At 48.0% G+C, this 26,586-nt stretch overlaps 1 protein-coding gene across 3 annotated transcripts in view; it reads right to left on the bottom strand.

Moving 5' to 3' along the window:
- The window catches only part of ABCC4 (ATP binding cassette subfamily C member 4 (PEL blood group)), a 249,739-nt gene that overhangs the window by 191,406 nt on the left and 31,747 nt on the right, over positions 1-26,586 (bottom strand). For all 3 annotated transcript variants that reach the window (XM_064585949.1, XM_064585948.1, XM_064585950.1), the window contains exons 2-4: positions 19,787-19,897; positions 19,118-19,238; positions 7,732-7,956 (exon numbers count right to left, since the gene is read on the bottom strand). In XM_064585949.1, coding sequence (XP_064442019.1) covers positions 7,732-7,956; positions 19,118-19,238; positions 19,787-19,842 — 402 coding nt within the window. In that variant the 5' untranslated portion in view covers positions 19,843-19,897. The remainder of the gene's footprint in view (positions 1-7,731; positions 7,957-19,117; positions 19,239-19,786; positions 19,898-26,586) is intronic.

Raw genomic sequence — 26,586 nt, 5'->3', positions numbered from 1 at the left:
ACCAACAACCCCATGTGAAGCAGATATTCTTTATTCCCACTTTAAAGATCAGGAAACTGAGAGGTCCCTGGGTGGCTCAGTCGGATAAGCATCTGACTCTTGATTTCAGCTCAGGTCATGATCTCAGGGTCATGAGCCACAGGACACGCTCTGTGCTCAGCAGTAGTCTGCCTGAGATTCTCCCTCTGCCCTTCCTCCCGCTTGCTCTAAATAAGTAAATAAATAAAATGTTAAGGATCAGGAAACTGAGACCTTAAGAAATGAATTCACTTCTCTAAAATATTCCGGTTTAGCAAATGGCAAAATTGGGATTTGATCTCAAATCTGACTGCTTTCAGAGTCCATGCTCACAGTCCCTACCCTAGCCAGCCCAGTGCAGTATCTTTTACAAAGTATTTGTCCACCTGACTCAACACGACTATTCTGAGCCTAAGATTCCCAGTCCATATTCTAAGACACTGGAGCCTGATAAACACCACCATGCTTGAGGTTTAACAGCTGCAATTTCGAAAGAGTTATTCACCACTGAGAAGGGCTGAAAGACCTTAGTTATAAGATATAAAGTAAAAGCCGAACATGTTTTTGAGGCCCATTAGTATCACTTGTCATTTTTTAAAACTACCCCCCCCATACCAATTCAAACAGAATGCCTGGGGAGAGGGACCTGGCATCAGAGTTGTTTTAAAAAAACTTCCCCAAATGAGGCCACTGTGCACCAGAGTTTGGGAACCACTGAGCTAAAGCCTACCCTTCCTGTGTCCACCACATCCTCAGAGAACAGATAATGTATCTGATGGTAGAATCAATTCTAGACACTCATAACTCTCCAGAGCAGGAATTTCCCCATTAAAGAAAGCTAAAACAAACAGCCTCTCCTAACTTGCTTTGTTAGCCCAAACTCCCAACAGAAAATTAAACCTGCACCCAATGCCTCCTCTTAGCTCTTTCCTAGCAAACTAGAACACTGACAAATTGCCCCTAGAGATTAGCTTTTCGCAAAATGCACAGGTTCAACCCAAGTTTATATCATAAGTAAAAGAGAAAAATGGAGGGAGAAATGTGTTTAAAAAGAAAGATTTTAGGGACTCCTGGCTGGCTCAGTTGATAGAGCACTCAACTCTTGATCTCAGGGCCATGAGTTGGAGCCCCACGTTGAGTGTAGAGATTATAAATAAATAAACTTAAAAAAAAAAAGTTTATGGACACCTGGGTGGCTCAGTCGGTTAAGTGTCTGCCTTTGGCTCAGGTCATGATCCCAGGGTCCTGAGATCAAGTCCCGCATCAGGCTCCTTGTTCAGTGGGGAGCCTGCTTCTCCTTCTCCCTCTGTTGCTCCCCCTGCTTGTGCTCGCGCACGCTCTCTCTCTTTCTCTCTGACAAATAAATAAATAAATCTTTAAAAAAAATAAATATTAAAGAAAGAAAAGATTTTAAAGCATTAAACGATGTAAGAAGCATTACTAGCTCATTCTATTTTTGTCAGAAGGTTACAAAATACCATTAGAAGAGAAATTCCTACCCAAGTATCCCATACTTCCAGGGAGACCCCCCCCGAGCCATTTCCATAAATACCTCAGAGTTTCACTGTGGTGGTACTCTCAAGATGCTAGTCCCTCGACATTTTCAGAAAGGAAATGTAACCACAGACTAATAGGCAAAATACTGGACTGAACCATACGAAAGTGCTGTTTTGCAAGCCCTCATCAGTTAAATATCTGCAATTTCACGTTGTCCAGCCTAAATATAAAGCAACGCAGTGTGTCTACACTGAAATGAAGTTAGTGTTAAATAAAAACAAAATCAAGTTCTGTCCAAGAACTATGGACTTGACATCATATGGGTGAGATGCTAACAAACTTTCAGAAGGAGGTGGAGGTGTGGGGTGGACCTTCCCTCCCTCAGAATCAACACTCTGGTGCATAGTGTTTTGTTTTGTTTTGTTTTAACTCCAGCTCCATTTTTTTTTTTTAAGATTTTATGTATTTATTTGACAGAGACAGCGAGCACAAGCAGGAGGAGTGGCAGGGAAAGGGAGAAGCAGGCCCCCCGTGGAGCAGGGAGGCCATTGCTGGACTCGATCCTAGGACCCCGGGACCATGACCCGAGCCAAAGGCAGATGACTAACCAACTGAGCCACCCAGGCGTCCCATCGAGCTCCATTTCTTGCAGCAGGTTGCAGACATTGCTCAGGAGAAGTCAGCAAGCTGGCTCTGCACCCTGCATGGGGCCCTTCTACTTCCTTTTCAGAGTCTATGATAAAGAATGCCTCATGTCCCGAATGCCGATCTTAAAATACAACTGAGCTGCAGAAGGGTCTAGAAAGGAGAAGTAAAACGGTCAAGAGAAAAAGGTCTTGAGAGAAAAGATTAGAAAAGGGAAGAGTCCACTCAGAAAGACTAGGAGATCTAAATGTTGTAGATACAAAAAAGCACGCCTTTTTCTCCCAATTACAGAATTCTAAAAACTATACTGCAACTACATCAATTAATGCAACTCTATCACTTAACTGATTAAAAATACACTGAGAGGGCGCCTGGTGGCTCAGATGGTTAAGCGTCTGCCTTCGGCTCAGGTCATGATCCCAGGGTCCTGGGATCGAGTTCCGCATCGGGCTCCCTGCTCCTTGGGAGCCTGCTTCTCCCTCTGCCTCTCTCTCTCTGTCTCTCATGAATAAATAAATAAAATCTTTAAAAAATAAAAAATACACTGAGGTAAGTAAAAATATTTCTTTACATAGGATACTAATCTACAGAAGTCACCCACTTGGGATGCACTGCATAAATCCCAGTAGTCGATTTTCCTCATTCGTGGTAGTTGTGTGCTATGTCACTGTGACCATGAATTACTGAATACTAATTGCTCCCAGAGAAAATACAGAATTCGGTTTCTGCCAGCCTTTGATAACATTTTAACAACTGATCAACAGGGATGCCTGGGTGGCTCATTTGGTTGGGCATCTGCCTTCAGCTCAGATTGTGATCCCAGGGTCCTGGGATCGAGTCCCGCATCGGGCTCAGTGGGGAGCCTACTTCTCCCTCTGCCTGCCACTCCCCCTGCTTGTGCTCTCTCTCTCTCTGGCAAATAAATAAATAAAATTAAAAAAAAAATTGATCAACATACACATAACCTGACGTGTGTCCATTGTTGACTCATTAACGTTGGACTCACGCCAAAAGCACAATAATTCATAACTTGAAACAACTTGGGGTGCCTGGGTGGCTCAGTCGGTTAAGCATCTGCCTTCGGCTCAGGTCATGATCCCAGGGTCCTGGGATCAAGCCCCGCATCTGGCTCCCTGCTCAGCGGGGAGTCTGCTTCTTCCTCTCCCACTCCCCCTGCTTGTTCTCTCTGTCAAATAAATAAATAAAAATCTTTTTAAAAAAAAACTGAGCCAAGCTTATCTAACACAGGCATTTTCTCCCTACCATGTGTCGTATTTATTCCACAAGGCACAGCACAGCCTTGCTGTGCTCAGAAACACTAGACAGCATCTTAGCATTTTGTGTGGGGCCATTTTAAACAGCAAAATCACCAACAAAAAGCATAAAAGTGCAGAAAACAGGCACAACATATAAACAGCCCGTGAAAAGAACTCTTGTTTACAGTAGGACAGCTGAAACAAGAAGGTGACCCCAGCTGGGAACATGCATGTCAGGTGATGCAAAATTTTAGTGACTATGTGCATGCCCAAGAATGACCGTGAAAGAGCTCCAGGTATTGATTTTGGGGTTACAAATAAATTTGAGCAAGTAGGCAATCTGCAAACAGAGAATCTGTGAATAATGAGAGTTTAGTGTACATAAACTCTTGCCAAGACAGATCCATGATAGAGGATAAAAGGAAACTCAGATGTTTGCAGGGAGTCCATTCATCTTAGAGGTTCAAGTAAAGAAAGACAAATACTCTCTCACAAACTATCCTTTGGGTAACTCTAAAGAGAGTAAAGATGAGATTTTAGCCAGAATAAAAAGTGTGGTCAAAATGATCCAATTCTGCAAGGAAGTCTGCACCAAGGAACAAGGAGGGAGAACAATATCCATGAACTCAAAAGCTGACAGCTCTGGATTTCCCTGGCATTCAAAGCAAACCAACCATCAAGGTCCACTATGGGAACTGTCTCAGTTCTTCAAACTGGACACAGAGTCAGGAAACCCAGGGCCAATCAGGCTTAATAAAGACCTTTTTTTTTTTAAGATTTTATTTATTTGACAGAGAAAGACACAGCGAGAAGGGGAACACAAGCAGGGAGAGTGGGAGAGGGAGAAGCAGGCTTCCCGCCGAGCAGGAAGCCCGATGCGGGGCTCGATCCCAGGACCCTGGGACCATGATCTGAGCTGAAGGCAGATGCTTAACGACTGAGCCCCAGGCACCTCAGGCTTAATTAAGATCTTAAGAAAAAAATCTCTGTGCCGTACACATTTTGTAATACAAGAAAATCTCTGTACCATAGGACAAGACCATCCTGATTACAGAGAATGCCATCCTGTGTGCCCTAGCTCTAGAGACGTAGAACATTCAGGCTCACTCGCACCCAAGCCTGAAGCCAAGGTCAGGCTGGCAAATGCCAGATCCATTTCTACTAGTGATGGGGCTGAAGATCATCCTCTGTCCTCAATCCAGGCTTGCCTGGGCTGAAGCTACCATCTTCCCCCAGTCTGGTCCTACCTCCTGTGCTCTGATCAGTGTTTAGCCAGTACAGAACCTCAGTCCAGGGAGAGGAGAAAGCTCTGGAGATGAATGGTGGTATAGTGGTGATAGGTACATTCACAACAACGTGAATGTACTTAAACGTCACTGAACGGTCCACTTAAAAGAGTTAAAACGGTAAATTTTACGTTATGCATATTTTACCACAATCAATCAATCAAGAAGTAAATAAATAAATAAATGCTCCAGGCCCCTGGCTGGCTCAGTTGGTGGAAGCGTGAGCCGCTTGACCACAGGGTTGTGAGTTCGAGCCCCACGTTGGGTGTAGAGATTCCTTAAAAAATAAAATCTTAAAAAAAAAAAGAAAAAACCTCAAAAGCCAAGTGTAATTTTACCAAAGCTGTGCAAAGGAAAACAAAGGATAAGTCATTTTTATACAGGATACATCCCACGACATCATGCAATATTATGAACTACCACTACGAACTCAGCAGCCATTCCAGTGACGACACCCAGCTTGAAGTTCTCCCAGAACCGGGGATTAGGAGTAGGGCACGAGCCTAATGTTCAGAGGGGCCTCTCAGAGCTTTACTGCAGTGCCGCCTTCTGCCCTAAGGAATCGGTGCACCTGTGATGAAAAAAGTGTCCTATTTCTTCACCCAGCAGGATTCTAGACCGCAAGGCAGTGCCTAAGGAAATCGGTCTTTCCCACGCTTCTGGAATTTCAGCTTACGCCTATGGTTTGACCCAAGTAAGTCTCTGTAAGGGGACAATTCTTTTAGGCTAATCAAGCCAGGAAATTAACACCTCTGGGAGAGGTTTACATTCAGCAAATGTGCCAGATCAGATCAGATTTCCCAAAGGTGAGTTCTAAAACGTTAGTGGGAAGAGTAAGAAAAACAGGTGAGGGGCGCCTGGGTGGCTCAGTCGTTAAGCGTCTGCCTTCGGCTCAGGTCATGGTCCCAGGGTCCTGGGATCGAGCCCAGCATCGGACTCCCTACTGGGCGGCAAGCCTGCTTCTCCCTCTCCCACTCCCCCTGCTTGTGTTCCCTCTCTCGCTGTGTCTCTCTCTGTCAAATAAATAAATAAAATCTTTAAAAAAAAAAAAAAAGAAAAACAGGTGAACTCCCACCAACTCACCTGGGCAGCCAAGAGCTTTGTTGGACTGAATTGTCCCCTCAAACCTGGATCCCCCGGTGAAGGTTTTCACAGTAGAGTCCTAGTGAAATGTCCTATTTATTTATGGGAGCGAAGCATGATCTAGCTAATTTATAGAGAAATTGGCCAGTTTCCTACATGGTAGAAGGGACTACAATAGAATAACCAAGAGGAAGAGAAGGACAGCAACGAAGACCCCTTGACTGGGGCGGACAGGCAGGGCTACCATTTGCACATCACAGAGGAGGAACCTGAGGTTACGTGTCACAGCCTACACAGACAGTAAGAAGCCTCCCAGATTCACACAACTCCAACATTAATAAGACTCTGCTCAGAGGAAGAGGTGGAGAAGACATCTTGCATTTTGCTAAGAAAAGTAGTCATAAGAAACAGAAGCTCTAGGGGCACCTGGGTGGCTCAGTCGTTAAGCGCCTGCCTTCGGCTCAGGTCATGATCCCAGGGTCCTGGGATCGAGCCCCGCATCGGGCTCCCTGCTCAGCTGGAAGCCTGCTTCTCCCTCTCCCACTCCCCCTGCTTCTGCTCCCTCTCTCGCTGTGTCTCTCTCTGTCAAATAAATAAATAAAAAATCTTTAAAAAAAAAAAAAAAAGAAACAAAAGCTCTAGATAAGCAGCAACTAGGTTAAAGAAGCAATATTTTAGGGGCACTTGGGTGGCTCAGTTAGTTAAGCAGACTGCTTTCAGCTCAGGTCATGATCCTGGAGTCCCAGGATCGAGTCCCGCATCAGGCTCCCTGCTCAGTGGGGAGTCTGCTTCTCCCTGTGACTCTCCCCCTCTCATGCTCTCTCTCTCTCTAATAAATAAATAAATCTTTAAAAAAAAAAAAAAAAGCAATATTTTAAATTTAAATTGTTTGGCTTTAACTTTCAATAAGGATTTTTTTTTTTTTAAATAAAAATTGTATATATTGGGCACCTGGCTGGCACAGTCAGAAAAGCATGGGACTCTTGATCTCAGGGTCATAAGCTTGAGCCCACAATGGGTGCAAAGATGATTACTTAAAAAAAAAAAAAAAAAAAAACTTAAAAAATATTGTATATAGTTAAGGTGTAACGTCATCTTTTGACAGATCTACACTGGAAAATGAGTACTACAGTCAAGCTAATATATCCATCACTTTACATAGTTATCCTTTTGTGTGTATGGCAGGAACGCTTAAGATCAAACTTTCTTAGCAAATTTCAAGTACACAATACAGTTAAAATGGAGTGTTTTTGTTTTTGTTTTTAAAGCAAATGGCCCAAAGCAAAGAGATATCCAGGGTCCAGTTTATAAAGGGCCCTTCAGTTTTCATCACTTCTTCTGTCTGTGGCAACTCCTCGGTAAAGACACCTGAAATCCTCACTCCCTTCATAATACTTAAGACCAGGGTAAACTATGGGAGAACTTAATGGCATTTCTCAATACAAAACACTGAATACATCAAACGGGGTCTTGTCATTAAAACTGCTGAAATGTACACTAAAGAGAAGAAAATAATGCATAAAATAGTAACTTGAATGGAAAGCAATATAAAGCAGAACATAAGTTCTCTCCAAAATTACTAAAGACAATGTAAAATTTAAAGTTTCATCCCAAACATCAACTATTTTTTTTCTTTTCTTTTTTTTTTTTCAAGATTTTATTTAATGGGATGCCTGGGTGGCTCAGTCGGTTCAGTGTCCAACTCTTGATTTCAGCTCAGGAGCAATGACTCAGGGTCCTGAGACTGGCCCTGAGTCGGGCTCCGCGTCCAGTTCCGTGCTGGGCGTGGAGTCTGCCTGGGGTTCTCTCTCTCCCTGTGCCCCCCGCCTTGAAATAAAGAAATAAAAATAGAGATCCTTTTTACAACATTTTTAATTTATGAACTTTCCCAAAATGCTTTTGGTGCTTTGGGTGAGGTAGACATTCTGATACCAAATGGCACTTACCTTCCGATAAATCATATGGCACATGGCGACGCGTAGCCTCATGCCCGCGCACTGAACATGATAGAAGTATAAATGGTGCAATATGGCCAGGATGAGCGTACAGATGGTCAGCACCGTGGCATACATGTAGGCTTCATGCAAAGCCACAGAATTAGTGGGGTCATGGTTTTCAAAATAATTAATAATTTTCCCCAAAAATATGGGCTGGACTACTTTGGTGCCTTCCTAAAAGGAAAGGAGAAAGCCGTAATTAGAAATACAGATCCTATCAGTTTTTCTTAACATAGCTTTGCGTTTATTACTAGCATGTTAAAAAGGCATTTTAACAAAGTGCTACATTCATCACTAATCCCAAAGAAAAACAGAACCCCTCTCTTATGTAAGACAAGCACATAATAGTTTAACCTTCAGCCAATATTCTAAGAGCAAAAGCCATAAAACTTTAGTTCATTGTGCTTGGGTACACTGAGGGTCCTCGAAAAATATCGCAACCCGTGTTTAGAACGCATTTGGCAGACTACCAGATAAGTCTTGGCCAAGATGAGTAAGGAAAAAAGTGGCAAAAGAATGGTAAGGCATGTGCTCACAGGTGGGCAGCCCCAGCTCACAGCCTGCCCATGGGGTCTCCACTGTTAACATCCCAGCCCAAAGCAAAGTCACAAATGGCTCGCTCATGGGAGGCACACTCTTGCAAACCCCTTCTGCATTAAAAGAGCCATTAAAAGAATGGAGATATTGGCGCAAATACAGATCCGGGCCCAACCCCAAATTCCACGTGTCAGTAGATCGAAAGAACGGAGTCCAGTCTCCAAGTTCTGTTGGAGTAAGGAAAAGGACCAGGCTCAGGAGGCTCCCAGGCTCTCAGCCACAGTCTTGAATGTCTCTACCCCTAGAAGCTGAGCAGCGCCGCCTTGGAGTCAAAAATTTAACACAGCAGAAGGCAAGCTCAAAATAATGCCATCCCTGGTTCGCCATCAGCCATACATTGCAGGTGCTGGTTTTGAAGAATTTTAACAATCCTCCATTCCCCAAGGCAAAAAATTAAAATCCTACACCACTGAGTTAAGAAAGCACTGGGGCTTACCTCCTAAATAAGACTTAAGGAAAGCAATTTTCTTCCCCTAAAACTAAAGACAAAGAAACGGCAAAACTTGCCCCTCCATGCCAGATGGCCGCTCCACCCCACAACCTACATCCACTCTTGTAAGGTACCTTCCTCTGGCATCAAAGAATACCAAACACTCGGTGCAAATGCATGTCGCCAAAAGTAAACACACAGGCCCTCCACCTCACTTCATCTAATGCCAAAAGTTTGGAAATCTTTCAAGAACTCGACTTTGAAACATTTCCTCTTGAGCAACCTGTCCTTATTAACACAGACTGGCAAACAACCAACAGGTTTGCTTCTGGTGGCTCTCCTCCATCTGTCCCGAGGGAGGAACCCATAGCCCAGAAGGGCAAGGGAACCCCAAAAACCCAAACCCGAAACACAACTGACATGCATATTCTTCTCACCCAACTAGTGCCCCTTCAGGATATTTACAGAAAGCTGTTCCCATCCCTGAGATGGGTGTGACATTATAAACCCCAACACTGCATACTCATGCACACACTCGTTCACAAACTTCACCTCCAGCCTCACCTTTCATGAGGTCATGGCACTTTTCTACTACAAGGAAATGCTGCTCATTGAAGACAATCAGATCTCAAGAACACAAAGGCTCACTGTTACATGTGAAGCATGTCCAATCATTCGTCCCAAGAAGCATTGAGAGTTTATGAAAGCAACCCAAATACAGCGGGCCATAAAACAGTTTATGGGATTACTGAGATGAAGATCTGGAAGTTTCCACAGCAAAGTGAGAACATCAAACTGTACATACACATGGGCGGTCCCAGCCCAGGTCAGCAGTACGTCACCCTGGGGCTGCCTACTGGGAGCCCAGAGGTAACACCTGCCGGCCCAAACTTTCCTAAAACTTAGGATCATCTCTGGTCCTCGGCTCTCCATTTGAGCCTAATATGGGCATGGGCATAGGAAAATATAATCAGAGTCACCCCTCAGAGAGAAAATGGATAGATGCAACAAACCCAGTGAAAAAGAGCACAAAATAAAGGTAGAGCACTACCACCCAAGCACCTTGGATTTTTCTGCTGACAGTAGTTAATCAAACAAACGGGCTCACTAATGAGGAATGCCAGCTTGCAGCACCTAGCTTCCCACTCATCTGTCCGTTCTCAATCCTCACCCTCAGCTACAAAGAAATAAACGCAGGAAAATAGGTATTATCAATCTTGAAACTAACCATATTAAAACTTTCTGGAGAGCAGGAGCAAGGTCAAAACTTGTTCGAGCAAACATGCCCATCTCTGCCTGGTGAAGATCCTTCCCACAAACCAAATGAGAATATGGTCTTTATTACTCCTTCACAGGAATTCTTCTTGATTGTAAAACCATGAGGGATTTCTAGCCCAATATGATACCACAACACCTCATGATTCAAGGTCCTACCAGCGTTTCAGAGTCTTTGCAGCAGGTACTTCTTAATGGAGTATTCGGCATTCAGCTCCCTGAAACCCCTGACATCTCAAACCGCCCCCCACAACCTCTTGCTTTTGAGGGTAACTTATTACATGGCTAGATGCCAAAACCTCCCCCGTGGGCATGGTTGTCCCATGTACAGGAAACATTTCTTGCCCAACCCCACCATGCCTGATCCATGAGAAAAGAAAGAAAACACGGAAATAGAAACAAGCTATCAGACAAAAATTATCGAGTGAACCGTAACAGCAAAAGGGTAAGCCTGTTTAGAACAGCCCCTCCCAACTTCCTACTTTCTCCCATAAAAGAGTGTTGGGCGGACTTGCCTACGGTTTGGCCAGAGCTTGCTTGTCCCAGACTGCAACTGTCTGCCATGCCTGAATAAACCCATTTTTGCGGTAACATAACTAGGAAGTTCTATTCTTTTTTTTTCTTTTTTTTTTTAAGATTTATTTATTTATTTGAAAGAGCGAGAATGAGAGAGAGTACATGAGAGGGGGGAGGGTCAGAGGGAGAAGCAGGCTCCTCGCTGAGCAGGGAGCCCGATGCGGGATTCGATCCCGGGACTCCAGGATCATGACCTGAGCCAAAGGCAGTTGCTTAACCAACTGAGCCACCCAGGCGCCCTAGGAAGTTCTATTCTTAAGGTTAACAGAGGAAAAGCAGTGAATGAACACAGGAAGAATGAGAACCACCCCATTTTGCAACAGCCTAGTAAATTAATGGATCTTGAGCAATTATCATGAATAGTGCTCCTACCATCACCCACACAATAAAGACAAGCAGACACGATGTACCTAACACGCGAGGCACACCACCAGACCTATGAGCAAATCTGCCAAGGACAAGAAGAGAAAAAAAAAACTGAGTCAGATCAAGCTTCTAGATCTAGTCACCAATTTAAGTTTCCAGAAGAACATGTTCAATGATACAGGGCCTAAGTGATAGGCCAAAGCCTGACTGTGGGACTCTCTATGGGACAAACAACTCGGTGTCAAGTATTTGATTAGAAAAAATAAATAAAATTATAGTGAGAGAGAATGGAAAGGAACCCAAACAGCCTCTATCAACCAAATGCACCTGATTTGGATACGGATTCAAGCTGCAAGGGAAAAAAAAGAAAGAAATGTGAGCACTAGCTAGATACTGATGATACCTAGTATCAGTGTTAATGTTTATGCATAATAATGGCATTAGATTATATAGGGGAAAGAGTCCATAGTATTTAAAGATACACACTAAAATACAGATAAAGTGATGCAGTACTTAAGAACTGCTTGAAAATAATCTTGGGAAGCATGAGAGTGAGTGGGGTCCAGATGGGTCAAGACCGGTCATGAGTTGATACCCACTGAAGCTGGCTTAGGGGGACATGCAAGCTTAATCCACAGGGGAGGAATAGCCATTTTCCCTCGACCCTTCTGAGCTCTGGGCTGAAATCCTCTGTAACAAAAGACAGATTAACAGGAGAGAAACCAACAGAAGTTTATGAACAGGCATACCTCCAGCATACATGGGAGAGCCCCCAGGAAAAACAGAGTAAATCCCAGAGGCCAGAACCACTGCCATGGGGGTTTAACCGGAAAAGCATGGGAAACAGGGGTAAGGCTTATTGTGCCGATTTAAGTCGTCTCAAAGACTTCTCCGAGGATAGGATTCTCTTGTGATTTAAAACCACCCTTGTCGGGCGCCTGGGTGGCTCAGTTGGTTAAGCGACTGCCTTCGGCTCAGGTCATGATCCTGGAGTCCCAGGATCAAGTCCCGCATCGGGCTACCTGCTCAGCGGGGAGTCTGCTTCTCCCTCTTCCGCTCCCCCCTCTTGTGCTCTCTCTCTCTCACTCTCTCTCTCAAATAAATAAAATCTTTAAAAAAAAAGAAAAATTTTTTTTAAAAACCACCCTTGTCTTCCTGGCACAAAGAGGGAGACATCCTTACAAATGTAGGTTTCCTTTATAAAATTAACTGTCCCTTACAGAAGGATAACCTTCTGCTCTGTTTTCAGAGCCTCTGTGGCTGATGCTTCTCAAAACCAATCTGCTCAGGGGCGCCTGGCTGGCTCAGCGGGTGGAAGATGAGACTCTTGGTCTCAGAGTTGTGAGTTCAGGCCCCACATTGGGCATGGAGCTTCATTTAAAAAAAAAATTAATCAGCTCAAAATAATCTGTAACCCAAAAAGGCATATTCTGGGATGGCATATTCTGCTACCCTTCAATCATATTCTAGGTTTATATTTTTAAGTGTTCTTAACAAGCTACAGGGGTGGGGCGCCTGGGTGGCTCAGTCCTTAAATCGCAAAGTCCTGGGATCGAGTCCCGCATCGGGCTCCCTGCTCGACGGGAAGCCTGCTTCTCCCTCTCCCACTCCCCCTGCATGTGTTCCCTTTCTTGCTGTGTCTCTCTCTGTCAAATAAATACATAAATAAAATCCAAAAAAAAAAAAAAAAAGAAACTACATGTGATAATACTTTTATTCCTTTGGCCAGCTGAGACGAGGGGCGAGTATTAGTTTTATCTGCCTCTTAGGAAAGAGGCCACATAGTGCCAGGTCGTTACACGGTGTGCCCGGGTCCCGCAGCGCACGGACAGAGCCGCGATGCCATCGTGGCTGCTGTGACTGGCGAGCCTGACCGTCTCCGCGGCTGACCGCCCATCCAGTGGCAGGAAGGCTTGTCTCGAGAGCTCTGACATCAGCTCTCAGACACGTGCATCTTGAACTTGGCTTGGGCGACAGGAAGTCAGGCGGGACTGTAAATTTGGGCAGAGCTCGGGTGTGGGTGTCCCCTGGCTGCTGGACGGGGCTCGGGCGCTGACACCCGCGGTAGCAGCACGGTGTGTTCGATCCATCCGGAGCCCTTCAGAAAGCCACCTTCTACTCGTTACCGCCCCCTAGAGGATGCGGGTGTGGCTGCCCCGGTGCGGAAGTCTAAACAGCCACCCACATGCCTAAGGCCCCGTTCTCGATGAGCTCCTGGAGACGGACCAGCAGGAAGGCCGGGGTCTCAGATGGGGCTCGGATGATCTGGGCAGAGGCCGAGCTCTCTCTGTTGTTACTCAGCAGGTGCCCGGCTCCCTGACGAGAGATGGAGTCTGTGAGTCTCTCGGGGGCGAGCCCTTGCTAGGCAAGGATGAGGGCGCTTGGGCGCTTTCCCATACGCAGGGTGTGCAGCAGGCCCGGGGTAGCACCGTGACGGTCTGGGGTGGACTCAGACCTGGCTGGGAGCAGGCGCATCCCGTGTGCAGGGGGGCTGGGCTGCTACCGGAGGGCGCTTGCTGCTTCATGCTGTGACGCAGCCGGTATCTCGGTGGTTTCCAGCAGAAAACGAGACACTGGCCTGGACGAGCACGGTGACCAGCACCCGTGGGGATCATGCTCACTTTGTGTCTTTGAGAGAATACGTGCTGGGGCTCTGCGTCCTGATGCCGGGACGCTCAGGCAACCCACGGTGTTAGAGCTCGACCAGAAGTAAACCTTGAATTTTCTCTGGCGGTAAAAGGAGCCTGAAATCCAACACAGATACCCTTGTGTTTCTAGATTCGCCTGTTGACACAATGCTGTTTTGGAGACATGAGAAATGCTTTTGTATGGTGGAGCGAGGAAGGATCTGTCACAGTTCAAAATCACTTTCAGGGGCTGTTTTGGGTTTTCAGTGGTTAAAGGTAGTTCCTGAGTTAGTGGGATGAGTGCTAGTGTAATAGTTGATTTAATGAAGCAGCTTCCCATTTTGTGATCTTCTCTGCTGCTTGTTGGTCTTCATATTTTAGGTAGTGGAGGGTCTAAACTCAACCTTTCGATTTTCTCAAAAGGTTGAGGCTCGCTGATTATCCGTGGTTTGCAAGCATAGCAGTGTTACCAAGCAACGCGTGGGCAGGGCCTTCCCCGGGCGCTCCTGGCAGCCACCAGTGGGGAGAGGCACGGTGATGCAGGCCAGGGCGAGGCTTTGGAGGTTGGATTTCAAAGGAGTGAAAATCTCCGTCATGTGAGAATTGAGGAATGCTTGTAAGGCTCGCAGAAACAAGTTCCATGCTGATGTCGAACACCGCGTTCTTGCAGGCCGACGCTAACCAGAAAACAACAGCCAGCGAGCCCCCAGCACGCCTGGCCCCTGTGTGCACCTCCATGGGGACGTGGTGGGGACAGAGCAAGTGTCCTCCTGTCTAGAGCCCTGAGGGTAGGGAGGAGGAGTCTGAAGGCTCTTTTTGGGGCAGACAGCAGTAGAGACTGTCTCCCCACACCACCCAGGGCCTTATCTGTGAGAGAGGCGGTCTCTGCCTGCTGGTGTTAGCGGGGTGGGTTCTCCCAGTCCCCTTGCCCTGAGAGGGGAGGAGTGGCCGGGGGGTGGGGGTGGGGTTAGGTCACTCTACCAGTGACCTTTGGAAACGGCCCCAGGTGCTGCGGGCATTGATCAGTGACTTGGCCTTTGTCTGAGGCCACTTTTGCGAATTGTTTCTGATCCAGGTGGAGGCTGCAGGGAGGCAAATGTTTGCCTACATCTTTAGGCTGGAACTCAGCTGATGGGCAAGAAGTTAACCAAATCTTTTGAGGTTGTCTCCCCCACCGCCCCGAGGTTGTCCCTCGACTCAGGGCTGATCCCTCGAGAGCTGTCCTGGGCCTCTGCATTTATGTCCCTGGGCCTTTGCATTTATGTCCCTACTCTGTTCCAAGCGCCCTCCGCCTCTGTTTAACCCAGGGGGCTGAGGAGTGGCTGCTGGTAGCCAACGGGGGGGGGGGGGGGGGGGGGGGGGCCTGCACAGCAAGGGCCAGATGAGGAAGTGGAGGAGACCTGCAGGGCAGACCCGCTGCGTACACCCTGCCTGTTCTTGGGAGTGTAGCATTAGGTTAGTGGTATCCACAGTGATGACCCCGAGTTACAAACAAAGGTAATGCCTCTCCCCCATTTTCTTTGAGATGTCAGGGAAGGAGGTGACTCATTTTTTAAAAGGTTGCATTCATAATGGTTAAATTAAAACAAAAAAATCTGCTTAGAAGTGAAACTTCTGGCAACTCCTTAGAAAAGTTGGCTTTTATGAGCAACTTTTCTCAAGAGTTCTTGTTCTACCATTGTTGCCTGTCGGGGAGCAGTGGGTTTTCCAAGTCCTGTGTGAAACCAGCCTCTGCCATCAAGAATGGACTAGGTCTCTTCCCAGGACTCATGTAGAGTAAGGGTGATCTTCCTTTATACCGATTTGATGCTGGTTTCCGGACACTGTGAGCGGTTGCATCCCATTTACTTGTCCCTGGATCCCTCTGAGGTAGACCAGGCAGGAGTTTCCATGGATATGGATAATGGCGGCACAGGAGGGCATGGATGGACTTAGGGTCATGTGGCATGCAAGTGACCAGCTTGGTTTCTGAAGCAAAACATTCCGAATTTGCCAGATGAGCGCTCTTTGTGTTCTGTCCTGACGCCTTCTCTTGCCAAGGCCCCCACCCACGATGGTCAGAGAGCCGAGAGGAGGTGTTTTTTCTCTGGCAATAGCTCTGTGCTCTTCTCTCAGCTGCTTCATACATTTTCACACACGATTTCTCCCCTACCACCCCTGTAGCTTTTTTTTTTTTTAAAGATTTCATTTACTTATTTGACAGAGAGACACAGTGAGAGAGGAAACACAAGCAAGGGGAGTGGGAGAGAGCAGGGAGCCCGACGAGGGGGCTCGATCCCAGGACCCTGGGATCATGACCTGAGCCGAAGGCAGACGCCCAATGACTGAGCCACCCAGGCGCCCCCCTTGCAGCAGTTTGAGAGTTTTCAAGTACTTATTATTACACTACTGCACTACTACCAGTACTGCTGTTGCCCCTGCCGCCGCCACCTCGGAGTATGAGCCCCTGCCAAAACTGCTACTAATAGTTCTATTACCACTGAGTATGAACTACTAATGTTGTTGCTGTTACTACAGAATATGAGCCTCTGCTGCTGCTAGTAACACTGCTAGCGAGTAGGTCTCTACTGCCCCTGCTGCTGGCAGTAGTAGTGATACTACTAGTAACAGTACTGCCGCTGCTACCGCTAGTAACGCTGCTAGCGAGTAGGTCTCTACTGCCCCTGCTGCTGGCAGCAGTAGTGATACTACTAGTAACAGTACTGCCGCTGCTACCGCTAGTAACGCTGCTAGCGAGTAGGTCTCTACTGCCCCTGCTGCTGGCAGCAGTAGTGATACTACTAGTAACAGTACTGCCGCTGCTACCGCTAGTAACGCTGCTAGCGAGTAGGTCTCTACTGCCCCTGCTGCTGGCAGCAGTAGTGATACTACTAGTAACAGTACTGCCGCTGCTACCGCTAGTAACGCTGCTAGCGAGTAGGTCTCTCCTGCCCCTGCTGCTGGCAGTAGTAGTGATACTACTAGTAACAGTACTGCCGCTGCTACCGCTAGTAACGCTGCTACCGAGGTCTCTACTGCCCCTGCTGCTGGCAGTAGTAGTGATACTACTAGTAACAGTACTGCCGCTGCTACCGCTAGTAACGCTGCTAGCGAGTAGGTCTCTCCTGCCCCTGCTGCTGGCAGTAGTAGTGATACTACTAGTAACAGTACTGCCGCTGCTACTGCTACCAAGTATGAGCCCTACTACTGCTGCAAGTACTAGCAATACCACTACTGAGGATGAGAAACCACCAGGGCCACTACCACCACCACACCTACCGCTGCTGCTACTACTGGGTATGAGCTCCTACCACCACTGCTGCTACCAATACTAACGCTACTGAGCAGGAGCCCCCACGTTTGCCACGTACTCCCCTCCCCAGTAACCGACATCCCCAAAGAGACCAGCGCTCTTACCAGCTGCACGCTCCTTTCGCCCCCAGTCCCGGCATCCCTAGATCCCCCAGTAGTAAGTATACCAGGGCTGGACGACGTGGTCATCAACGCTCCCTGTGCCAGAGTGGAGCCTGTCCTCTCAGGAAGCAGCCCAGCTCCTGCGGCCTCAGAGCTCTGTGCCTACTCCTCCCAAGCCCAGCACAGACCTGCAGCTTATTCTGAGATGGGACCACCTGGGACTTAGAGACCCCACCCCACATGGGCAACAGCCCACAACAGTGAGGGAAACCAGAAGCTCAGGCCAAACACGGCCACAAGGGCCAGCCTTTGAGATCTGCCATCTTCAGCTTCTTCAGCACTTGGTAGCAAAGAGAAAGGAGAGAACCAGAGGCCACAAAGGGAGGCCTGCTCCAGGATACGATCTAGCACCAGACTCCAAGGACACGGGTCCCTGCCCACGCCCAACCAGACACCGGACATGGGCCACAGGCATATGCCAAGGCTCCCGGGCTTCCCGACAAGCCGAATCCACAAGCACTCTGCTCTGTGAGGTCAGCAGCCACATCTCGTCAGGAAATCCTGCACCCACCGGCCACCATTTTAAAACCCCAACTTGTCACCCTGTGTATTTCAAACTGAGACTTATCGTGACCGCACAGGAACCCCATCACTGGGTCATGAGTACATGGGTCAAAGCCAGGCTGGGACAGGCTCGGGGTTTCCTGTCCCCTCCCTCACCACCCCCCCAGTCAGTCCCACTGCTGTGTATCTCCACCCTGCCCGTCACAAGCCACAGCAGTATCTAGGGGCTAACTGGTGCTCCATATACTTGCCCCCACCCTCTGGCCAACCCACCTTTGTCATCCAGGGGAACTTCAATCTCCCAGGACCATGAGTCACCTGTTGGCTGACAGACTCTGGTTTTTTCCAGTTACACAGGGTGGGGATCACCTACCAACCCCCTGCCCTTCCCTACAACAGAGCCTTTAACACAGGAGCTGCCCTTCCCACAGACCACCAACCAGCCCACCCATCTCACGCCCGACAAAACGAACTTAGGACAACTCACCGCCCTTCTCCACCTAAAACCACCTCTTCACAGCAACCCCAACTCCTATCCCAACTGCTCTCATACACTCACAGGGCCACCAGCGTCCCTAAGGCAGTACTAAGGTGCAGAGCCAGCCAGGTGGAGCTGCAGCATCCTTCCAGCAGGCCACAGCCTAGAACAGGTAGAGGCTCACTGGCTCTCACTGGCTGCGCCCGGGAGAACACAGTCTTACTGGACGATCTTGACTGAGGCCCATCGGGCTACTGGAGCTCACTGACCTCATGGCTTTCTGCCTTTGCTCTTCCATTCCACATCACTCCTAGGGTAGCTACAATGTCACGCCACCAAAGCTCCACTTCCAACCAGGAATCCACACCAATAACCAGGGACAGGAAACCAGAATGGGTGGGGCACGAATCCTCCAGAATTCACGGAGCCAGAGCTCCTCCACAGAGGGGTTTTGGCTCATAGTACGTGTCCTGCTGGAAAGGGGGCAGCCCAGAGAACCATGGGCTCTTGAGAGGTCTGGCCAGCTCCAGCCCAGACACAGGGCCCAGGGTTCTGATTCCCTGGAAGGGGGAAAGGCAATAAATCCTTCACGGGAAGACATTTATCAGACTTGGTCAAGTTAGGTGTTATTTGCTGAAAACCTAAGTTATTCTGGGCTCTGCCCAAATTTATTTCCTCCAAATCAGAGGGCACATATTCCTTGAGGTTGTAGAGTCTTCTCTGGGTCAAGGATCACTCTTAGCATTTATAACATTTACTGAGCACCAACAGTATCCTAACAGGGCATAAAACTTCTCAGCACCATCCTCCCGCAATTCAGGAGAAGAAAAACAGTAATCCCCCGAGGTCCACTTATGAATGTGCCCATTCTGAAGATGAATATAACTGCTGAGCTACGTGCATCATGTTTCCTAGATGTGCTTTATCCTCAGACATTAAATCACTTGCCTCTGTCCCCAGCAGTGCTGCCCACCTCAGTACCCACCCACACATGCGGAAAAACAACACACCGCACATAAAAGCTTTTACCTCAATGAGCGTAAAAATTCCCAAAACTAAGTAGGATTTCCAGTAACACTTTATGATTGCTTGTGTTAAAGAAGGCTTCCGAGCGTCTTTCTCGGCTCTTGAAACTTCTTTATCCCAGTACCTGCAAGGAGAAAAACCAAGCGCGGTGAGAAACAGCACGGCCAAGCACACTCAGAAGCACAGATGACTGCCCCCCCCCGGGGGGGGGGGCGGTGCTGCTTCCTCAGCTCTGGCCAATTGTTCACAGGGCCCCCAGGCGGAATCTGAAGCACCAGAAAAAACATGCCTTGAGGGGAAAAGTTCCAGTCTCAGGAAACAAGTCCCGGCCAAGGATGGCTGCAATGAGAGCGCCGGGAGCGGGCCAGGAAGGCAGACAGGCGCACGGACAACCTCCTCCGGTGAGACCATCTCTGGGGACAGAGCTTGGCATCCAGAGCCTTTGCTGCTGGCAACCTCCACTCCACAGAAGCACAGGAAACAGGTTTTGCCCCAGCCACCAAAGTAGGCTAAGCCCGGGGACAGCCTAAGGGGGGGACAGCGCACAAATGAGGGAAGGAGGCTCCAGAGGGGCCTAGGGGAAGGCAAAACCCATGTGAAGTCCCAAACCACGAAGACACACACAGAAATTCTCACTCCTCCTTACCCTTCTCATTCCCGCCTGTGCCTTACCCTTGCAACTCTTCTCCCAGATGCCTCGAGCGATCTTCTGGAAGCACCGAATACATATCATCTTCTTCTAATCTCCGTTTGTGACCAATTTTAAACAAGGGGTTCAGCCACCTGTTAAAAGTCAAGAGAAAAGGGGGGCGCCTGGGTGGCTCAGTCGGTTGAACGACTGCCTTCGGCTCAGGTCATGATCCTGGAGTCCCGGGATCGAGCCCCGCATTGGGCTCCCGGCTCGGCGGGGAGCCTGCTTCTCCCTCTGACCCTCCCCCCTCTCATGCTGTTTCTCTCTCGCTCGCTCTCTAATAAATAAATAAATAAAATCTTTAAAAAAAAAAAAAGTCAAGAGAAAAGGAAAGTAATACACATCCAAATTACACATCTGTCTAATTAGAATCCTACATTCATGGGTTTAAAAAAAAAAAAAGCCTAAAAGACAAAATACCATACGATTTCACTTATATATGGAATCTAAAAACAATGAACAAACAAAAAGCGGAAACAGACCCATAAATACAGAGAACAAACTGATGTTGCCGGAGAGGAGGGGAAGGGGGAGGGGGTGTGCAAAAAGCGGGGTCAGGGGTGCAGGCTTCCAGTTATGGAACACGAGTAAGGCACAGGGATGAAAGGCATAGAGTCGTGTGTGGTGTGTGGTGACAGATGTCGGCCACACTTGGGGTGGACACAGCATAACCCACTGAGTCATCGAAGGGCAACACTGCACAGCTGAAACTAATGTGACCCTGTGGGACAACTATACTTCAATTTTTTGAAAGTCTACATTAGAGATATTGGGGGGAATAAATATGTGCTTACACACACACACACACACACACACACACACACACACACTCTCTCTCTCTCTCTCACACAGCTCTACCCACCGAGAGACCCCAGAAGCAGGGACATACCAGTAGTAAAAAGTATTCTAGGGCCCAGATCTTGGGGTTTTTTACCATACATTGTTACAAAAATTGTTTTTCTTATGAGGAGAACGTTTAAGAGCTAGTCTCTTAGCAACTTCCAAATATGCAATACAGAATTATTAACTATAGTCGCCATGCCTTCCATGACCTCCCCGGGACTTACTTATTTTATAACTAGAAGTTTGTACCATTCCGTCTCCCTCACCCAGATCTGGGTATTTTCATATCTTTCTTCCCTAAAAGGAACCAGGTCTCCTAGAGGAAATGTCTGATTTCAAGGTTGGGGCGGTTTATAAAAGCACCCGACAATTAGCTTTCCTAATTGTAATTTAAATGCCTGACATTAAGCTTCTGATTGCTGAGGCATCCACTTCAAAGTCCTCCATCTCCAACGAAGACATTGCCAGCCACACCAGATAAAGAGCCAGGGGGTCCCTCTTCTTTTAGAACACTCAGGTTGACCTAGATAACTGACCATTTGACCACTGGCTTTTCCATTCCTGTGCTTTAATTCCCTCTCATGTTTTAAATTCACCAATAAAGAGTGAACTCACGAAACCCCAGGCACCCCACCCGCAACCTCTATAAAGGCAGAACCCCAGATCCAGATGTGTGCCCAGCAACCACAAGAATCACAAGGGCTGGTCTGGCCACAGCACTGGCTGCAAAAGCGAAATGCCTATGGGGTCGCATATGGAGTACGGCCCGGGCGAGCAGAGTCCACATCATTCCTAGCAACGGCACCTCTTCCATAAGCTGGCACCAACGCAGAACAGGCAGAGAAAAGTACAAGATGGGCCTGGAACATCTCACACCATACAATAAGGAAGCGCTCAAGGAATCACGAGGATGTGCCCCAAGGCCAGAGGAGACAGCTTGAAGGGCTCTCACCAGACAAATCTGGGATACTCCAGCATCAAATAAATAGCCATGAGTCACACCATTAAGTAACAGAAGAATCCATGAATCCTTACTGCCACATAAACGGGAGAGAAGGAAAATTCTGAAATGCAAACAAATACAGAAGGAACCATGGAGTTAGGGATTGACCGATGAAGTTAAAACTCATGGTGAAAAGTGTGATGTGGAGCACAGTATTTATATAATTTCAAATGAGCTCTACAAGTTACTAATTATGAAAAGAAAACAGCTGTACAGAAGATCTAAAGAGCCCTATACAGATCCATTATACGTTACGTAAATGACAATAATTGACGCAGAGCCAGCCTAACCATGAACACCATTTCACTGATTTTGCCAGTAAGGACATTTCAGAGGCCAGACAACAACCTGGGAAAGTAGAGATCCTATTTCTCTTATTGACAGCTTTATCCCTAGCACAATACTGGGTACAGAAGAGCGGCTCAAGAATTTTTTTGTTGTTGAATAAATGAATTCTGTGAATCACAAAGGAAGCAAAGAGAGAAACTGAGCTTCAGATTTTGCTAATCCTGGTAGCTTGGGACCTCTAAAGAACCCCAGTCCGGGAGGTGGAAGGCTGGGCTCTAGTCCCAGCAACAGTACTGGGGACCCCACGGTCCTGGACCGCTCCCCGCTCCAAGTTCAGCACCTCTATGACTGTTTGCCGGTCTTCCAATATCTCTCCGTCTCAATTTCCTTCCCAGACAAAAGCATAAATCCGTGTGAGCTTTACCACCAAACAGGTTTGAACCGTACGGGGCCACCCTTATTGTGCAGGTATCCCTGTGGAAAATGCAGAGGCAATTAGCAATGCAGCTTACCCAGATGAGGACACCCTGCCCTGAAAATTCTGTTTGCAGAGGAAAAGATGCTCATCACTAGAGAAAAGGAAATCAAACCACAGTGAGACAAAACCTCACACATATCAGCATGGCAACCATCAAAAAAATAAATACGTAAGTTCGGTAAGAATGTGGGGAAATTGGAGCCCTTGCATGCAGCCGTTGGGAAATGTAAAATGGTGCCGTCGCAAAGGAAAAATACTATGATTCCACTTACTTGAGGTGCTTAGAGTAGTCTAATAGAGAGAGCAAGCAGAACTGTGGTTGCCAGGGGCCAGGAGGAGAGGGGAAATGGGGATCCGTGCTTAATGAAACACTAATGCAAGATAATGAAAAGGGTCCTGGAGATTGGTTGCTTAACAATGTGAGTGAGCTTACCACCCCTAAACCGTCTATTTATAAATGGTTAAGATGGTAAACTTTATGCTATCTGTATTTTACCACAATTTTTTAAAAGTCAGTGAGAAAAAAATTCTGCTGGATGTGTCATAATTCTCCAGATTGTGCCAACTTTCTGGTTTGGTTGTATGACCTTGAACTAGCCATATGACCTCTCAGTATTGACCTCTGGCAAATGGGGAGAACACCTCCCGAGGCTGCTGAGGGGAGCAGCTGGGGTTGCTTTGAACACTACAAAGACCCACCAAATACCAGCCTTGATGGTGGCATAGCTCTTAGGTAATCACATTCGAGACTTTTTTTTACCCCAGATCTTGATTTAAAGACCTCCCAATCCCCTTCAGTGCCCAAATCCCAGAAAGCCAGGCTGAGCCCCACAGACACCAACAAGGGCCAAAGGTTTTCTTTTCCATCTGATGGTGAGCCTACTTTGTGCCACCAGCTAAGTAAGGAATTGGACGTGGAGACCTGAGTCAACAGACTCTGACTTCCAATGTATCCCTGGGGACATTTAGTCAACAATTCCAAACCACTGCCGAATGAGCCATCTTGCAACCCAGTTCTGCCCCAACAGTCCTTCCCTCCTCAGCTTACTCTCTCCTTCTTACCTCCTGCACAGCACTGAACACAGCAGCGGGATTTCCTCCAGTCCACCGGACTATCAACCCCTCAGGACAACGCGACTCCCATACCACTTGCAATCTCCATGACCAAACGCAGAGCCTGGTACATCATGATGCCTGGGCACAGATATCACAGGAATCCATCCAGTGCAAGGTCAGAACACCCACCGTGCAGGTGAGCTATCCTCAAAATGGGTCATTACCCCAGCTCCCTCTGCTCCCTCTTCCCCCCTCCAAGCTGTGGACCCTGCAGAGGCTTCTGACCTCGACTTTGGAGCTTCCAGGGCTCACGGCTGGACTTCCTGTCTTCCTCCTCTCCTACCAGCTAATCCAACACCTCTTCTTCATCGTGGCCTCATCCCCACCCATCTCCCCGCACCAACGCCAACACCTAGACTCTACAACCATCATGCATGGATTACTGTCCTAATCCCCTTCTATAAAGAAAACTTTTGCCTACAATTCAGTACCAGTGAGAAGAATCACGAGTAAGCTACTACCCCAAGACTGTGAAGGGATTAAAGCACCGCTGGCTGGAACTAGCAAGGAGGAGACAAGCAGCAGGATCTAGTCACTACAACCAGCCCGGCCCCCGCTAGGCCCAGGATTCAATCATCACAAGATCCCCTTCTGAGCCCGAGAGTGCCTGGTACTGCCTCTGCTCTGAACGTCTGGTCATTAGTGCCTGTTCAAATGCTTTCTTCCTTCCAAACTGCTGAAGGACACTTTATCCCCCAAAAAGAAAGCTCTTCCTTCCAAGCTGCCACCTACAGTCTGACCCCTGTCCCCAACCCTCCCTCCCAGCCCTCCATGAAGCTCTCTGGAACTGGCTCCCATGAGTGACAAACTCCCCTGTGCCCTACGCTCCGTGCTCTCAGCAGAGCCCTGGCTGGCCCCTGGGGACGCAACTTTCTTGCAGCCTCGAGGTGGCCCTTCAGTTTCCCAATTCTGTTTTCTAGCCCCACGCCCTGCCTGTGCCTCCTAGCTGTCTACACCCCTGGAGCTCCAAAAGCCATGGCACCTGCTATCACTGCTGAATCTAAGACGTTCTCTGTCGGGGCCCCCGGGTGGCTCAGATGGCTAAGTGTCTGCCTTCGGTCAGGTCATGATCTCAGGGTCCTAGGATCGAGTCCCGCATCGGGCTCCTTGCTTAGCAAGGAGCCTGCTTCTCCCTCTGCCTGCCACTCCCCCTGCTTGTACTCTCCCTCTCTCTCTCTCTCTCTCTCTCTCTCTGGCAAATAAATAAATAAAATCTTTTAAAAAATAAAATAAAAATAAATAAATAAATAAAACGTTCTCTGTCACTGCCTATCATTCTTCGGGGACTTTAGCGGATCAGGCTTCCCCGAACCCCCAACTCCCTGCATCATTCTAAGTGATCTCCACACCCAACACAAAGGGCACCCCAAACTCCAACTGCTCACATTCATCTCTTCTTCTGGAACATTCCTGCCTCTCACTCTTCTGAGGAAAACATCAAGGATGGGCTTTCGAACCTCCGCAATGCTCACCGATGGCTGTGAGCCTCTTACTCTGCAAGCCACTGACTAGAGTGCAGCCTTGTGCTTTCTCCAGGGGACAAGTGTCCATCCCCGGCCTTCCAATACCATCCAGCTGCTGACAGCCAGGCCTCTCCCACCAAACGCCAGATTCCTATGGCGAAGTGCCTACTTGTCACCTCCTCCCAGATGCCAAGAGGCAGCCCCCCTAACCTCCACAATGGAGCTCCTGATTTCCCTGCCAAAACTATTCTTCCCCTGCTCTGTAAATGTCAACCTCAAAGAGCCCACCACTCAGACCAGAAACCCAGTCGTCACTGGAAGCCTCCTTTCCCCTCAGCCAACCCATCAACTCGGCCCACAGCTGACCTCCTGACCCCATCCACCTGTTGGAGCCTGTGCTTCCCCCACCAGGTCTCCGTGCTACAACAGCCCGCTAACTGGCCTGCCTGCTCGCACTCTTGGTTTCCCGGTCTTTCTACAGAAAAGTCAGAATGACTTCGTAAAAACACAAGGCCATGCTGTTCTCCTGCAGCAGAATGACGCCTAACCTCCCAATGGGGTCCCTCCCAGCTCACCAGCCCCATCTCCAGCCCAGTCCCCCTCGCCCAGTGTTCCAGCATGCCTGCTTGCTGGGGTTCCAAGTTCCTGTTGGCTGGTCCCTTTGCTGAGAACAAATGCTCTTCCCCATTTTCACCCACGATGGCACCTTCTCTCCTCCAGTTCCCAAACTCACGGTCACCTCCACGGCAAGGCCTAGGCTACCTGCTCTTAAAAAACCAAACACACCCTGATTCTCTAATTTATTTCCCTCTTCTTTATTTACCCCTTTACTACAATCTATTTGTTGAGAGAAAAAAATTCACTTATTTTGTCTCTCTCCCCTTTAGAACAAGAGCTCCAGGAGGGCAGGACACAGTCTTTCTATGGTGTTCCCTGTGCCTGGCACACAGTGGGTCATTCTGAATAAGTGAATGCACAGCTCTCCCCTGGGTAAGAAGCAGGGGCAAAGAACACCCAGACAACCCTCCTTAAGTTCTTATATGAACGGGGAATGTGCAGGTCAGCTGAAGTCAGTAAATCATTCAACAAATGCCCTAGCCCCAATTAAATAAGTCATTTATTGTTAAAAGGATGTATTTTAAAGCACTTCTGGCTGTTGCTAATTATTAGTCATTGGGTTAATTTTCCCTGGAGATTCTGCCAACCTGTCGCTGGAGGCTGGTAAGGTCCAGCCTGGGGACTCCATCAGGGCAGAGCTTGGGGGGACAAGGAGTGGAGGGAGGCAGGGTACTCAGGGTCAAGGAGACCAAGCGCAGGGCCTGGGGTGAGTGACAAATGAGAGGCACACGGATCTCACAGTAAGACCCACACTAGCTCATTTGAACCCCCTTCCCCTTAAAGCAGGAGTTCTTAAGCTCGGCACTCCTGACACTTGGGGCTGATGCTTCTTCGGTGCAGGAGCTGTCCTGTGTATTACAGAATAGCTAGCAGCATCCCCGGACTCTATCCTCAAGATGCCAGTAGCATCTCCCCTCCCCAAGTTGCAACAACCAAAAATGTCTCCAGACACTGCCGGATGCCAAAATCCCC

This window comes from Mirounga angustirostris, unplaced genomic scaffold (assembly GCF_029215605.1).
Source record: "Mirounga angustirostris isolate CCGP_5_RB_7025 unplaced genomic scaffold, mMirAng1.0.hap1 SCAF_3, whole genome shotgun sequence".
Taxonomy (NCBI): Eukaryota; Metazoa; Chordata; class Mammalia; order Carnivora; family Phocidae; genus Mirounga; species Mirounga angustirostris.
Note: the sequence above shows the minus strand (reverse complement) of the source record. Positions and strands in the feature narration are given on the sequence as shown.